Here is a 15,075-nt window from a genome sequence, read left to right as displayed (position 1 = left end):
GCACGAGTCATGGGGAGAGGTCCCGTTCGGACAAGGGGACTCGTTCTCGACGTACCCGTTCCAGGTCCCGGTCCTCGACGCGTTCGAGACCGTGTGCACCTGTGATGTCTTCGAGGAAGACATCGACGTCTGAGGCATCGAGGGCGTCGACAGGCTTTCTCGAGGCTCTGGCTCCGAGGAAGTCGTTGAAGCCGTCGACGCTCAGGTCGTCGAAGGACACGCTCGGAGCTCCGGCTTCGAGGACTGTCTCGACGCCGTCGATGCTGGCGGCGCTGCATCTGACGTCGACGCCGATTTACTAGACATCGACACCAATCCTCTTGGCGCCGATGCCTGTTCTCTCGACGCCAGCGCCGATTCACTCGACACCCTCGACGCCTTTCGAGGCCGGGCTGTCGGAGGTACCCCGTGGCACGGGGGAACCCCCTAGGAAGGCTCTGGTTAAGAGCAAGCACTCTCGAGTGCCTTCTTTTCGCCACCTGGAATATATTTCGGAGGTGGATGAGGATTCTGATGGCCTGGTTCCTAGTCAGGTTCCAGATTAAATTGTCTCGGGCCATAGTCAGTTTGACGATTTGAGGCAGTCACTGCATGATGCCAGTGGACTGGAAACCTCTCCGGAGGTGGAGTTTTGTAGGCCTGAGCCTGGCTCTCATGCCGATTCCTCGTACCGGCGCCTTATGGCTAGGGTTTCCGAGTACTTGGGACGGTCTGCTCCCCCAGGGGAGTTTGTGCAGGATGATCTCACGGACATCCTTGATGTTGGTCCCCCAACTGACCCGGTACTGCCGTTCCATATGGCTCTACAGAGAAGGGTGGCGGCGGCTTGGACTGCTCCGGAGAGTCTCCCGGCAGTGGGCAGGTCCTTGTCCCGAAAATACCGTCCAGCCAGTAGCGACCCCTGCTACTTGACCAGGCACCCCACTCCGGAGAGTTTGGTGGTGCAGGCGGCCACAGCCCCGGCAAAGCAGGCGTTGTACCCTACCATCCCTCCTGATAGGGACGACAAACGTTTTGATGGCTGGGCAAAGAAAGTGTTTTCTTCTGGTGGTATGGCGCTTCAGGCGGCCAACTCCATTTGTGCCTTGTCTCGTTTCACACACACTCTGTGGAACTGTGTTGCGTTAGCGGCTGAACATATTCCCGAAGGGGATGAACGGGATGGTTTCCTTGCTATGGTCCAGGATGGTAAGGATGCCATGTGTGAGTCCGTTCAGTCGGGTTTGGACATGGCTGAATGCGTCAGCAGGTCCATGGCGGCGAGCACCGTGATACGCAGGTTTGCGTGGTTGCGGAAGTCGGGGTTTGCTCCTGATGTGCAGTCCTGGCTCCTCAACATGCCCTTTGACGGTGAACACCTTTTTGGCAGCAGGGCTGACGAGAGCCTTGAGAGGTTGCAGACCTCAAAAGCTGCAGCGAAGTCGTTGGGCGCTGCAGTTCGCCAACCTCCGCCTTTTCGTCCTAGGGGACAGTAATGGAGGGGTGGTTCCTTTCGCTATTACTCGTCCTTCAGTAAAGCGAGAGGAGCTGGCAGTCAAAGAGGCCAACGCAGGGGTACCAGAGGTGGACGACAGGGTACCCGTGGTGCCAAGGCCGCTCGGGCAGTTGCCTCTTTGCCCTCAGGTAACGCCGCAGCCACTACCACTCAGTCCTGAGGCCATGTCCCATGGTTCGCCGGTTGGGGGAAGGCTGGCGCAGCATCTTGTAGAGTGGCATGCCATTACTTCAGATGTGTGGTTTCTGGAGATCATAACCCACGGCTACTGTCTTCCCTTTCGGCACAGGCCTCGCGACAATCCACCGGGGAACCTCTCTTTGCAGAGTCCGGATCCGCTCCTTGCGCAGGAAATTCAAGCCCTGCTGGAGAAAGGCGCCATAGAACTGGTGCCTGTAGCGGAGAGGTACAAGGGGTGGTATTCCCCTTATTTTTTGATTTCGAAGAAAGACTGGGGATTGAGACCCATCATGGACTTGCGCGGTTTGAATAAACTCCTCAGGAAGGACAAGTTCAAGATGGTTACTCTCTCTCAAGTCCTCCAGGCCCTTCAGCTTCAGGACTGGTTGGTGTCTCTGGACCTCAAGGATGCTTACTTCCATGTGCCGATCCATCCCAAGCACAAGAAGTACCTGAGGTTCGCGGTTGGTGACTCGCCCTTTCAGTTTCGGGTCCTGCTGTTCGGATTGACCTCCGCCCTGAGGGTTTTCACCAAGCTCATGGTGGTGGTCGCAGCACATCTCAGGCAAGGGGGGATTCACGTCTACCCCTACCTGGACGATTGGTTGATCAGGGGGAGCTCTCCCGAGCAAGTCCTGGATCATCTGTCCGTCACCTGCCACTCCCTTCAAAGGCTGGGCTTCTCCCTCAATTTAAAGAAGTCCCATTTGACGCCAACACAGCGGCTCCAGTACATCGGAGCAGTGCTCGACACTTCTCTGGGGCAGTGTTTTCCTCCCCAGGTGAGGGCTCTTCACATTCAGCAGATGGTGCACAAGTTTCAGCATGCCCAGACGCTGCCAGCGTTCGAGTTCTTGAGGTTGCTCGGCCTCATGGCATCCTGCATTCTTCTGGTGCCAGAGGCTCGCCTGCGGATGAGATCTTTGCAGTGGGTACTCAAGATGTAATGGTCGCAGTCCTCCGGCAGGATGTCGGACCCGGTTCAGGTGCCGCCCTCGGTCGCCCGGGACCTTCTGTGGTGGGCCGTCGAAGGCAACTTGATGAAGGGGGCTCCATTTTGGCTTCCCTGGCCGGAGGTGACAATCGTGACCGATGCATCCCTCACGGGATGGGGAGCTCATGCCAACGGGCTGACAGTCAGCGGTCGTTGGTCTCCGTCGGAGTCCAGACTCCATATCAATCTGTTGGAGCTGAGGGCCGTCAGGCTAGCCCTGAAGGCTTTTCTGCCGACTGTGCGAGGAAAGAATGTCCTGATCCTGACAGACAAAACATTGGCCATGCACTACCTCAACAAAAGGGGGGGGGCAGGGTCACTTCCTCTGTGCAGAGAGGCGATGCAGCTCGAGTTCTGGGCCATCCAGCAGGAAGTTTCGATCTCGGCAGTTCATCTGGCCGGAGACGAAAACGTGACGGCGAACGCTCTGAGCAGGCAGAGCACGATCTCTCACGAGTGGGAGTTGGCTCAGGAGATTCCCTTGGAGATCTTCGCCCTTTGGGGGACCCCTCAAGTGGATCTCTTCGCCTCCAGTGTCAACCGGAAGTGCGAGAGGTTCTGCTCGCGGGAATTTCCTCCAAAAGGAGCCTTAGGAGGCGCGTTCGTGGTGGAGTGGTCATTCCCACTGCTGTACGCGTTTCCACCAGTCCCCGTCATCCCGCAAGTGCTGCGGAGGTTATGGAAGTTCGGTTCCCGGATGATCCTCATTGCTCCGGTGTGGGCTCGGAGGACGTGGTACCCGGACCTTCTCGACTTGTCCATCTGCCCTCCACGTCGTCTTCCCTACCGAGACGATCTGCTCTCACGGGAGGGGGGTCAGGTTCTCCATCCAGAGGTCAGATCCCTCAACCTTCACGCTTGGCTTCTGAAAGGTTGAGGTATAAGGATTGGGACCTCCCTGAAGACGTGATGGAGGTGTTGCTCTCGGCCCGAAGGCCAACAACAAAGTCTCTGTACCGTTGCCGTTGGCGTAAGTTCTGCGACTGGTGCAGAGTTCAGAATGTGGATCCTTTTGCATGTGACATCCCCATGGTTCTGTCCTTTTTACTTTCTTTGGCCCACAGGGGCTTGCAAGTGGGTACCATTAAAGGTTACCTGGCGGCGCTCGTCTGAAGAGTGTTCCTACTTTAAAATCCCTTTAATTTCACAGTTTCTGAAAGGACTCACTAATGTGTTCCCTCCGTCACCTTTCCTGGTGCCCGGTTGGGATTTAAACCTTGTTCTTAAGTTTCTTATGGGTGCTCCGTTTGAGCCTTTGCATTCTTGCCCTTTGAGGCTGTTAACTCTGAAAACTGTGTTTTTGGTTGCGGTTACTTCCGCTCGCAGAGTGAGTGAGTTACAGGCACTTTCAGTTAAGCCACCCTTCACTGTATTTCATAAGGACAGGGTTGTCCTTAGAGATCGTCCTTCTTTTTTTTCGAAGGTGGTTTCGGAATTTCATTTGGCCCAGAAGGTTGTTCTTCCGGCATTCTATCCTCCTCCGCATCCTGGTAAGGAAGAGGAGAGGCTCCATAGGCTTGATCCTAGGTGAGCTTTAAGCTTTTATGTTTCACGCATGTCCCGGGTCAGAGTGGACGATCAACTCTTTATTGGTTAAGCTGGAAAGCGTTTGGGACAGGCTGTGACGAAACAGACTGTCTCATTGGATTATTTTGGCCATCTCGGAGTGTTACCGCTTGGCGGGTAAGGACCCGCCGGCTGGCTTGCGGGCCCATTCTACCAGGGGTATGGCTGCATCTACTGCCCTGCAGAGGGGTGTTCCTATTCGCAACATCTGTGATGCAGTCACCTGGGCTTCTGTACATACATTTGTACGTCACTATTCCCTCGATTCCATCCGAGGACAAGATCTGGCCTTTGGAAAGGCGGTCCTTTGCTCTGCTATTTGATTGGCAATTCTAAATTTTGATTCTAAATTCTTTCCCTCCTCCTTGCTCTGGTACTGCTTTGGGAGTCTGTCATAGATATGGAATACGTCGGAGGACCCAATCCCCTCGAAGAACAAGTTACTTTCTTACCTGGTTCTTTCGATGGGATGGTCTGACGATGTATTCCATATCGCTCCCGCCCTACCTTCCCCGCTGCAGAATTTATTTTACGATTGCAGCTTACGTTCCGTAAGGCTTTGTGTCGGACTGGCAGTGGCTTTTTGTCGGACTGGCAGTTGACTAATGTCACACGTTCTGGGGGAAAAAACTACAACTGAGGCTACGGGCGTCGTGCGTCCTACTTATCACATCGGATGACGTCGGACATCGGAGGAGGTCCTCGACGATTGCGCATCGACGTCATCGACGCAGGACGCAGACGCCGAAAAAAGTTTCCGAAGCAGCACAGCTGTGGTGATTACCTGTCATAGATATGGAATACGTCGTCGGACCATCCCATCGAAAGAACGTTACCAGGTAAGAAAGTAACTTGTTATACTCATACACTCGCACTTGTAAATTTACCATCTTATTCTCGCAATTTAATGCAAGAATTTTCCTAGTAAATTAAACCACAGTTAAACTGTAGACCGTCTATTAGAACAAATAGTGACCAATCCGTGATGAATCAACATCGCACAGTGAATTGTTTACATCAGTGACGTCACGCGCGTCATACACAACACGATGATGTCACTGGTGCGTAATGACGCCGTTCTATAAAGCGCCATTTTGAGATTACGCGTTAGAGAAGTAACTCGAAAATTATATGCTACAACGATTAACTTCTCCAGGTAAGAAATCCTTTTCAAATCCAAAACATCCTTCAGTTATTTGGAATTCTCACTTAGGAACCCCTGAAATAGAATTGTGCTTCAGAGCACCACGAGGACTCCTCCAGTAAGTGACACAGGCTCCAGCCTAAAAAAGAATCTCCCCTCCACGTTAACTTACAGATCCATTGACACAGGTAACAACAAGTACCTTCAGGATGAGAAATGATCCCCCCTTTCTTTTCAAATTCCTGTAGTGTAAGGTCTGAATACTACATATATTTTTGACAGATCCAAATGATATTTTCCGGCTACCCATGAAAAAGAAATAGACTTGAGGAAATTGTGTGGTTTATCAACGGACACAACTATCAAGCTAATATTGGATAACATCCACTTATGTAAGTAGTAAATTAATTAGAAAAGGATGCTTAAACTTAATTGTCCAAGAAGTGACAGTCTATTACAAATTTCATAGTATTCCATACAATCCTTCCAGGGAACATGCAGAATAAAGAAGATGACACATTGGGAGCTTAATAGGATGAACACTTGAGCCCAGTCCGAAAGCAAAGGATAAGAATCTTTACTATAGATAGAAACAGAAAAGAAGAAAACACAGGTTCGCACTTTATGTAAATATTTGAATGCTCTCTAATGATATAAGCAACCTTGTTTTAGACGGTACAGCTGTGAATGACCTAAATAGAATTTTGTTCTCAACGTCTTGCTTGGAAGTTCTAAGGTTACCCCGATTAATGAAAAGCTATGACCAGCAAAATGATACATGTTGTTCTCCTATAACACAATGCATGACAAGTTACCTGGGTTTAATTTGAACCTATAAATCACTGAGAATGCAGATTCTTATAACAATTGTACAAATAACTTGAATATTACTGAGTTTAGCTAATGTACTGATTATAATTTTTGAATATATTATTTATAGGTTAAATAGCCCCTGAAGAAGAGATAACCAGTCTCGAAACGCGTTGGACATTAAAGAACTATACTTGATGAAAAAAGCAACTTGAAAGTGTCTGATTTGGAATCACAGGAATTTGAATAATAACCTTTTATGTGAAATATGGACATAATCATGAATAAATAACCCCATACCAGAGGGAAGACATTCTAGAAAGTTTGACTTATTAACTGAGTTAATTACAGTGTGCAGGGGATGCGAGTTCCCCAACTAGGGAACTTTCTTTCCATGGATCACACAATGCAACGAACCACAAATTACTCGTAGACAATTATATATGAAAAATATCTATGCATTTATCGTCGGCCAGACCAAATAGACACAAGTAACTTTAGCAGTGAGCAAAACCATGATCACTCAAATACTTAAACTATACAGTATGCATACATTACATTTCCTAGTGCAATGGGTTACAAGCTACAACCACAACCTCTGAAGAAAGGGGTGAAGTTTGGTACACAAATGGCAATAGGTTATTCTTCAGAGTTTGTTCCCTAACTTTCGTGTCCATCCCTAAAACGATGGGAGCCTTGTGCTCAACATTACAGTTGTTCGCAAAAACGCACGACTGCACAGATGAACACAAGAGCGTGTCTTCTTGGCAGGGCTCTAGCAAGTCTGGAAGGGGCTTGAGGAGATGAAGAATAAGTTCTCACTATTCGAGTAGGCCACCAGTAAGTTATGCAAGTACTCGCCAACTCTCAGCACAGTCCAAGCGCAGTCACAAGCAAACAATGTCCCAAGTCTCGGGACAGCACTCGAGGCTGCGGCAGGGCTGCGGGATACCTTGAGGTAGAGCTGGACAGTTCACTGCATGGCCCAGGAACACTTCCGAAGGGGCTCGTTCGGTGGGTAAGCAGATGGCGCTGAGAGTAGTTATTCCCACTACTACATAGCGGCGAAGCGCCTTGGCAGGCCTTCATCGAAGAAGAAAGCAGAGGTCTGACTGGACAGCAAAGAGCAAAGGGGGCCAAAACCTTCCAAAGCGTCTCCGGCTGTATTATGAGTCTGTTTCTTCGTGTAGGAGACTTAGCTCCTTCTGTACTTCGGTGAGAACACAGGTGATGGACCTGGAATGGCTGCAGAGCCCCTTCTCTTATCCAAGATTAGCTTTGCGCCAAAATCGAGGACTTCCAATAGGAGATCTGCTCTCTTGCAGCCATCCCAGACATGGACCAATCACGGCCCACAGTGGTCTCAGTCATTCAGGCACTGCAGACATCCTGGCGCCAGTAGTGTTGATAGGAACTAGACAGTTCCAGCCCTCTTCCTGGGCACACAAACGTGATGGGCAGAAGCCTGCAAAAGGAATCTGTTTTTGCTCGAGGCTGCATGCACGAACAAGGAAAACCTGTGTTACTCGACCTGGGTGAAGACGGGGACAAAATGGCCATGGGACAGAACAAAAGATTTTGTGGGAAATCCATTTTCGGACCTGGCCACGGTCTTGAGTCAAACACAGTAAACGCTGTTTAACTCGATTAATAAGAAGTAAAACATTTATAAAAAGTAACTGCTGCCACCAGCTCGTCCCAGTCACACTCGTACAATCACCAGAAAATCCTTTCAGGGTGTCTAGTGCCATAAAACAAAAAGGGACCCCAGCACATGGTACTGGAAGGTACATTGTGCACTGTTTTAAAAAAGTTACCAAGAAATGGCAACATAGTCAAAGACTAAGGGAAACATAGTTTCCCAGTACTGACCGTCTGAAGGATGTCAGTTTCCCCATAACCAGTGAGCAAAATCCCAGGGTAGCTCAGCTGAAGGCTGAGCTCCACTGGAAAATATCAGGTTAGGATAGCCAAACAAAAGCAAAATGTTTGGGGGGTCCATAAATGGAGGGAAAAGTGCACAAGAATGAAATCTTTCCTAACAGTGCACAGCTTTAGGCAGTTCCTCACGGGAACTGGGGTCCTTGTCCCCAAAGGGTGAGTCTCTCCCAGTGAGGTCCCACTTGCCTTGACCCCTAGGGATGGTGTTGTAGAGTGGGTTCACCACCCTAGCCTCACGGGGTGGGTTCCCCCTTGGGGAAAGGGGACGAATTCCCTTGATTCGTCACAGTTGGTATTTAGTTATTTCTTTGGGGTTGTTGAAATAATGCACCCCTATCTTGTGGATGGGTACCCTGTGTTTTCGTCCTTGGAAGTGGGGCCTATATCGAAAGGGTTTTCCCACGCTTATTCTATGTTTCCGAGGGAGTCCACTTCCAGCCTGGTCCACACTGAACAGCTGCCAGCTTAGTAAGTCTGTCTTGGACTGCTTCAGCTAGAACCTACGATGGTCAATAAATCACTCATCCTCCAACAACTGTTTGGGCTTTCACACGGAGCAAGATGCCACTCTTCCTCGTTAGTACACATGATACAACAGGAGACTGCATATCACCCCTGTTACTAATAGAGGAAGACAAATCCAACACCATTAAGTTGCATGATGCAAGGAAACTTGAGAACAAGCAGCCAACGTGCATCGCAGGTGCAACTGCTTTTTGTTCGTATTTGTTAATATATTTGTACCATTCCTAGCTCTTAGGATGTATCGTTTGCTATGTTAACCCATTCTTAGCTGCTGTACAGATTCCGGTATTGGGGGCGTTGATGCATCCTAAACAGATATCATTAATAAGGTTGATACGTTTAAAATCTGCTCTTAATGTAAGCAGCGCACCAACCACTTTTACCCCCTAAAATATTCAAATGCTCCCAACAAACAAAAAATAATCGGACGTGTAGGAGCAGCAGGATCCCTGCTGCCACCTACACAGCTCCACTGATAAGTTTGGATCAATTTTACCAGCAGAGAGAAGTGCCGTTATTACGGCTGAATCTAAAGAGGTATCTTAAAGGTGAATTGTATCTTTTTATTGATATTTTTCCAATCCATATTTCTTTGCACCGAGCAAGACATACATCTGTTTCAGAGAGACCAACATTTTTATGGTCTTCTAAAATAATACAAACATTGTCAATGGGAATTACCTTTTTACTCCCTAAGAATAATTTTACTCCTAAATACAATATGTTGGGAGTAAATATCCCCACTTAAAAATCCTATCCATAATCCATGCATAAAATGCTGTCCTAAAAATATACTAAGAAGGTGATATGAAAAGCAGGTCTTGCAAGAGGACTGTAATGTTGGGAGCCTGAATATCTATATTCAACCTGCAGAGAGAGTTCTAGACCAGCAGCACCACAGTTTACACTGCTCGCCCCACCATTGTTGATTCTAGGACGTTCTGAGTAAATTAATGTTGTCAGACTGTTATTTTAGATCCTTCCAACGCACCATCGATATTGCAGGTATTTGTGCTGCCTAAACATCAGAGTATTAAAGACCAGTACAACCAATTTGAACTGATAAGCAAGATCATACCATAAGAATCTTGAATGTTCACACTGTGTTCGTGCTTACAGATCTGTTGCTTGTAATGATGACTTTAATTCAAAGACAGATATTGTCTAGTTAAAGTTAAAAGCATGTTTGCTTCCCTTGCAGTAATCTACTAAACAGGTACAGGTTCATCAGAGAAGTACATTTTTGAAAGGCATCCTATTTTGGTAGAGTCAAGCTTGCCTACTGGTGGTGCATTTAATTACATGTCCTGTTACCTTCCCTTTGCAGGTCTATTTGATGGAGCACTGTGCAAAGGTACTGAGAACGCACTATACCTTCTGACACTTTCGGACAAAGAAGAGTTGGCCATTTGTATCTTTAAGAAACCTGCCGATTATGTCCTTCTCTGAAAATGAAGACGCTGATGAGGTTTGGATTCTGAATAATTATAATGATGAACAAGAACTACTACCAATACGGCAAGAAAAACATGGTAGCTTGATGTTGGCACATGAGTGCACTAGTGGGATTTCAATTCCACACCCCTCGCAGAAGGACACCCTTGAACTTTATGAAACCAAAGCACATAAAGACATCCTTGAAATCCCTGAATGCATAACCTATGAAAATATCCTCAAAGGACTTCAACAGACATCTGACAATCGCAGTCCGGAAAGTCTGATCCATGGTTGTCTTTCTCCACATGGAAGCAGTTGGTTGCCACTTGCCAATCGACACAATGGCAGTCCAGCAGAAAGGTAAGAACACCACTTTGTGTATATGCCTAAAATGTGATCTCTGTTGCAAGATGGTGTTCAGAATCAGTAAAAGGCCTAGCAGATATGGTGCAAGTAAAATGAATAGTATGTTAAATCAAATTGTTAATTGCACAGATTGTGTTCCCTTAAACACTGGGTTCCCTCCCAATTTCAGGAGATTATTCATGCGGTTTGCCAGAAGAGAAGTTTGGTTATCCCTTCTCCTGTAGGAGTGTGAAATGTTGTTTCAACTTAAATCATTTTCAGTATCTTAACTGTCACAGTGACTTTTTTATCCCTGACTCCTAATGTGCATCCTCTTAAATAGCCTTCAGATGCTATCCTGTTCTCCATGATTTGTAATGTCAGTATGTACTCTCAATGGAAAACTAGACTGCCTGTACTTGCTCCCAAAGGTCGGTCACCAGATACCCCCCATAGCCCATGCTGCCATGATGAGTTTTCTTGTCCCCTGACACTGAACCCATTCTACCCTTTTCCCTCTATCTTTGCCCTGCACCAAGAAAATCGGTTTTATCATTTAATTTCTAGATATCAGCTTTCCATACCTTTTTTGGCCCCTCTGTACGCCCCAGTGACCTAGGTTTGGTCTAAGAGGTTGTGATTGTCAATTAGTTGTCACTGCCAGAAGCCTATTCCTGATTGGGTGTAGGAAAGAACCACATTGAATATAAATGAATTTCAAAGAATGTCCAGGCGATCTAAATTAATGATGCGACACAGTGAGGGGGCGTGGCCAGGATTCCTGGCAGAGTGGTCGTGATGTGATTAGCTCTGGGGCCCAGCTCCCTTGTAGCTGCAGCAAATTCACAGTTTGGCCAAAGCCCAGGATCAAATACTCCCCACGGTGGTGAGGATGGCGATATGGTGAGAGGGGGAATGGAGGAGGCATACCAGTAGAGCGACTGGGCCACGCAGGAGCCGTGGTACGAAATTGTCTGACTGTAAGATGGTGCCTGCCGACTACGAAAACTGAAAAGAAATGAACGGGCGCTGCCCAACAACGTGAAGGCATGAAGGGTTGAGATCTGGCTGCCAGGTGGTGAACCCCCCTTTTCAGAGTCTCTTTTCACAAGACTTAACCTTACCACCAGAGGAAGCACTTCTCTGGGGCTCGACTGGTGCTCTGCCCAACAACGTGAAGGCAAGAGGTGCTCTGGGGCTCGACCGGCACCACAGGAAGTGTGGTGGGTCAGTGGCCCAGATGAGAGAAGCAGTGGCAGGCTGCCGGTTGCCAATACTGTGAGGGAGGAGAGCTCCCCCATGCCTCCCCACCAACACCCAGTGCAGAGGTATATAAGGCCTGGGGAAGAGAAACTCCTTGGAAGAACAAACCAAGCAGTGGTGGCTGGAGATAAAAGTGGCGATTAGGGAGGCTGGATGGTGGACAGGCGATCAGGAACAATCATAAAGACGGGTACTAGCAAGAAGAGGTATTGGAAGATTAACACAGCAAGGCAGTGCAAACTGGGAGACAGAATAAACGATTCAAGCAGCCCATAATTCTTCTCCCAGAACAATCCATCCCTCTTTCCCCACTTTCCTGAGCCCAGACAACCTAATCCGGGAGAGGGGAGGCCAAGGGTGCAGGGGTACCCAAGTTTTCCAAACCCGGGGTATTTTCAGAGAAGGGATAGCTACCCTTCCCGATGTCAGCCCAGGGGAGACAACAGAACCCTGTGTCAGCCTGAGCGGGTGTCACAGCTAGAGCGCCAGGTCCAAAACATGGCACAGGGTCTGGGTTGCATGCTGAGGGCTCAACAGAACCCTCAGGTGAACATTCCGGCGCAGAATGCCTCAAACTCCGGACCTGGTGCTCCAGAACAATGATGGGGCAGAACCCCGACAAACCCACCTGTTCCCAGGGTGGAGGCACAAGGGGACGGAGGGTTTAAAGCCTTGGAGGAAGCTTCCTTCCCAACTTGTAAAAATCCCCTGGAAACCCAGTAACCAAAATCTCCTTACCCTGAAAGTCTGCCACGCAAGGAGGAGAGGGGGGGGTAGGAGAAACAAAGTACCCAAACAGATCCATTTTGAGGAGGAGGTACAAATCTTCCAATTTGAAGGAGAGGGATCCTCAGAGGATCCTGGGAAAAGGATCCTCTCCTTCAGAGATGGGGGAACTCCTCCCAAAGAAAAATGGGTCCCAAAGGATTCAAATCCAGACTGGGTAGATGTGGGCACTTAGCTAGCGCTGCCCATCATCCAACCCCAGAACCAACAGCATGAAGATTCCCTGGTTCAAACCCATCCTGGTGACTGCCTCGAAAAGGGAGGGGCAGCCCAGCACCAGAACCAGGGGAACCCAAAACTTCTCCCATATCTAGTTGTCACCTTTTCTTTTCAGATTCCCAAGACCCCCCCACAGAATTCTGCCCAAATCTCTTCTCTACCAGTGTCCAAAACTAGAAAACTAACCCACCAGTTGTCCAAAAATGTACATGATCTGTGCCCCCTTGCGGTGAAGGAGGGAAGATTCTATGTCCCAGGCCAAATACAGGGGCAGGGTACAATTTTGCACTGGTGGACACTGGATCCCAAGCTACCCTTCTGTCCAAAAAGGCCTTTGATAAAATGAATTCGGGATGGGGGGGGGGGAGAATTACCAAATTCCCCTCACCCTTCTTCCTGGACAACTTCAGAACTTTGAGGGGAAGGAAATTCCCGTCGAGAGGACTGCGGATTTTGGCATTAAAATTGGGCGACACAAGGTGAAGCACCCGGTCATAGTTGTAACTCCAGAGGGCACCCCTTGTTTACTAGGGATTTACCTCCTGCGAAGGTTGCCACCCCTAATAGATTGTGTAAACAAGCTCCTCTGGACCCAGATTAGCCGACCCATAAAATTAAAACGGAGTGTCAACCATGTTAGTTTAAACGGCACCTGCCACATGGTTGAACAAAAATCTGACCAAGTAGAATTTCACTTCCAGAACAACCAAATCCCAGATGTGACAGTAATAGCAGTAGGACATCAAACCGATGATGGGTGGTGGAGGGCCCGGGGGGGTAGGGTATCCTCTCTATTTCTGAAAATCAACCTTCCTTCCAGTTTAAGGTGCCATTCCACACTGGAAGGAAACAGTCCTAAGTCTAGAAAGATGAGAAATCAGCTCAAAGCCTGGCTGATATTCAGCAAATTGGAGAGCAGTTGTTCATCCCTGTTCAGTTAAATGAAGGGAAGGACTCTGTTCTCACCCAAGTGTGTTTGAACAACGGTAAGAGCCTCATCAGCAAAGCCATGTCCCGCCAACTCCCAAAAGATCCAACCATTCCCACATTTATCTGGAAACGCCCAATTCCAAACATCTCCTGCCAAGCAGGTGTTTGCTCAAAATCTCCATAGGCAACAAGAGCATAGTCCATAATTGTTGGGTCGTGCGAGACGTCACTGCCACCTTTTACTTAGGCAGTGATATTCTCAATCGCTTTGCCATTAGTTTTGACCTAATAAACTTCAATGCTTGGTCCCGATTAGTGGATAATCCCATGGGCTTTGATGATCCAGAGAAAGCATATACATCAGCTCAATTGCTGCTTTATGCAGTTGAAATTCAGATTGGAGAGGAAGTCACCGTCCCAGAAAGGACCTGACAATTCTCCCTGGAAGTGAAAGTTAAGAGGACAGAAACTGAAAAACCCTGACGCCTATGTTCATCTGAATGCTCACTTCCAACAGCAAGGGTTGGGGGTAAACCCAACACCACTAGTCAACATAGAACATGACACCATTCCAATAGAGGTGGATAACAGCGACTTAAAGAGTATCACTCTAGCCGCAGGCACCATTATTGGAATGGCGGTTGATGACCGACATTTTTCCATAGATTTAGGTAATGAACTGTTAGGACTAATCCCCAAGGACTGTTTTGACAGTGATAGTGATGACAACACAACACCAGACATGATCTTTAGCCGGCATGGGGGGAACTTCCTGGTGTACACTTCCTGCCCTTATGGTAAGGAAGATGCGACCTGTGACTTCAGGAGGGATGAGGTGATTTTCCAAGTCCACGAGGATTGCCTTCCCCATCTGAAGCCACTGGTCCAAATTAGCACTCTGACCAGGGACTTCTCCACCCAGCTGGAGGAGGCCGCTGAGATAGCAAAACCAGAAGTCTTTCCAGGCTTCAGGCAGATGGTTGAAGAGAGAGTCAACCTAGCTGATGCCTGTGAGACTCTGGAGCAAAGGAAAAAATTGAAACAAGTTTTCTTGGCTTTTCAAGATCTCTTTGCGGTGGACTCATATGACTGTGGTCGCACCGACATCCACACAACAATTCCCACGGACCCTGGCATGACACCAATGTTTGTGAAGCAATATCGCTTGCCTCTCGCAGCAATGGAGTCCCTTACTGAAATAATTAAGAACCTTGAGTCGCGTGGGATAATCCGTCCAGTCCATAGCACCTTCAATAATCCGGTGCTGCTGATATTGAAACCAAACGGCCAGTGGAGACTCTGGGCCAACCTTAGGGAGCTCAACAAACGGGTCCATACTTCCCAATGGCCTCTTCCCTACATTGACCAAAGGCTGGCCCAGATCCAGGGGTCACAGGTATTCACTGCAATACACCTGACCAATGGATACTGGACTGTACC

The 15,075-nt window shown here is 48.4% G+C and overlaps 1 protein-coding gene across 7 annotated transcripts in view; it reads left to right on the top strand.

Annotated features, from left to right (window-relative positions):
• TAF1D (TATA-box binding protein associated factor, RNA polymerase I subunit D) overlaps positions 1 to 15,075 on the top strand; it is a 531,982-nt gene that overhangs the window by 269,324 nt on the left and 247,583 nt on the right. For all 7 annotated transcript variants that reach the window (XM_069614757.1, XM_069614754.1, XM_069614755.1 and 4 more), the window contains one exon: positions 9,983 to 10,452. In XM_069614757.1, coding sequence (XP_069470858.1) covers positions 10,091 to 10,452 — 362 coding nt within the window. In that variant the 5' untranslated portion in view covers positions 9,983 to 10,090. The remainder of the gene's footprint in view (positions 1 to 9,982; positions 10,453 to 15,075) is intronic.

The sequence above is a fragment of the Ambystoma mexicanum genome, chromosome 9, assembly GCF_040938575.1.
Source record: "Ambystoma mexicanum isolate Mex_15411 chromosome 9, UKY_AmexF1_1, whole genome shotgun sequence".
NCBI classification, from domain to species: domain Eukaryota; kingdom Metazoa; phylum Chordata; class Amphibia; order Caudata; family Ambystomatidae; genus Ambystoma; species Ambystoma mexicanum.
This window is presented reverse-complemented; position numbering and strand designations above follow the sequence as displayed.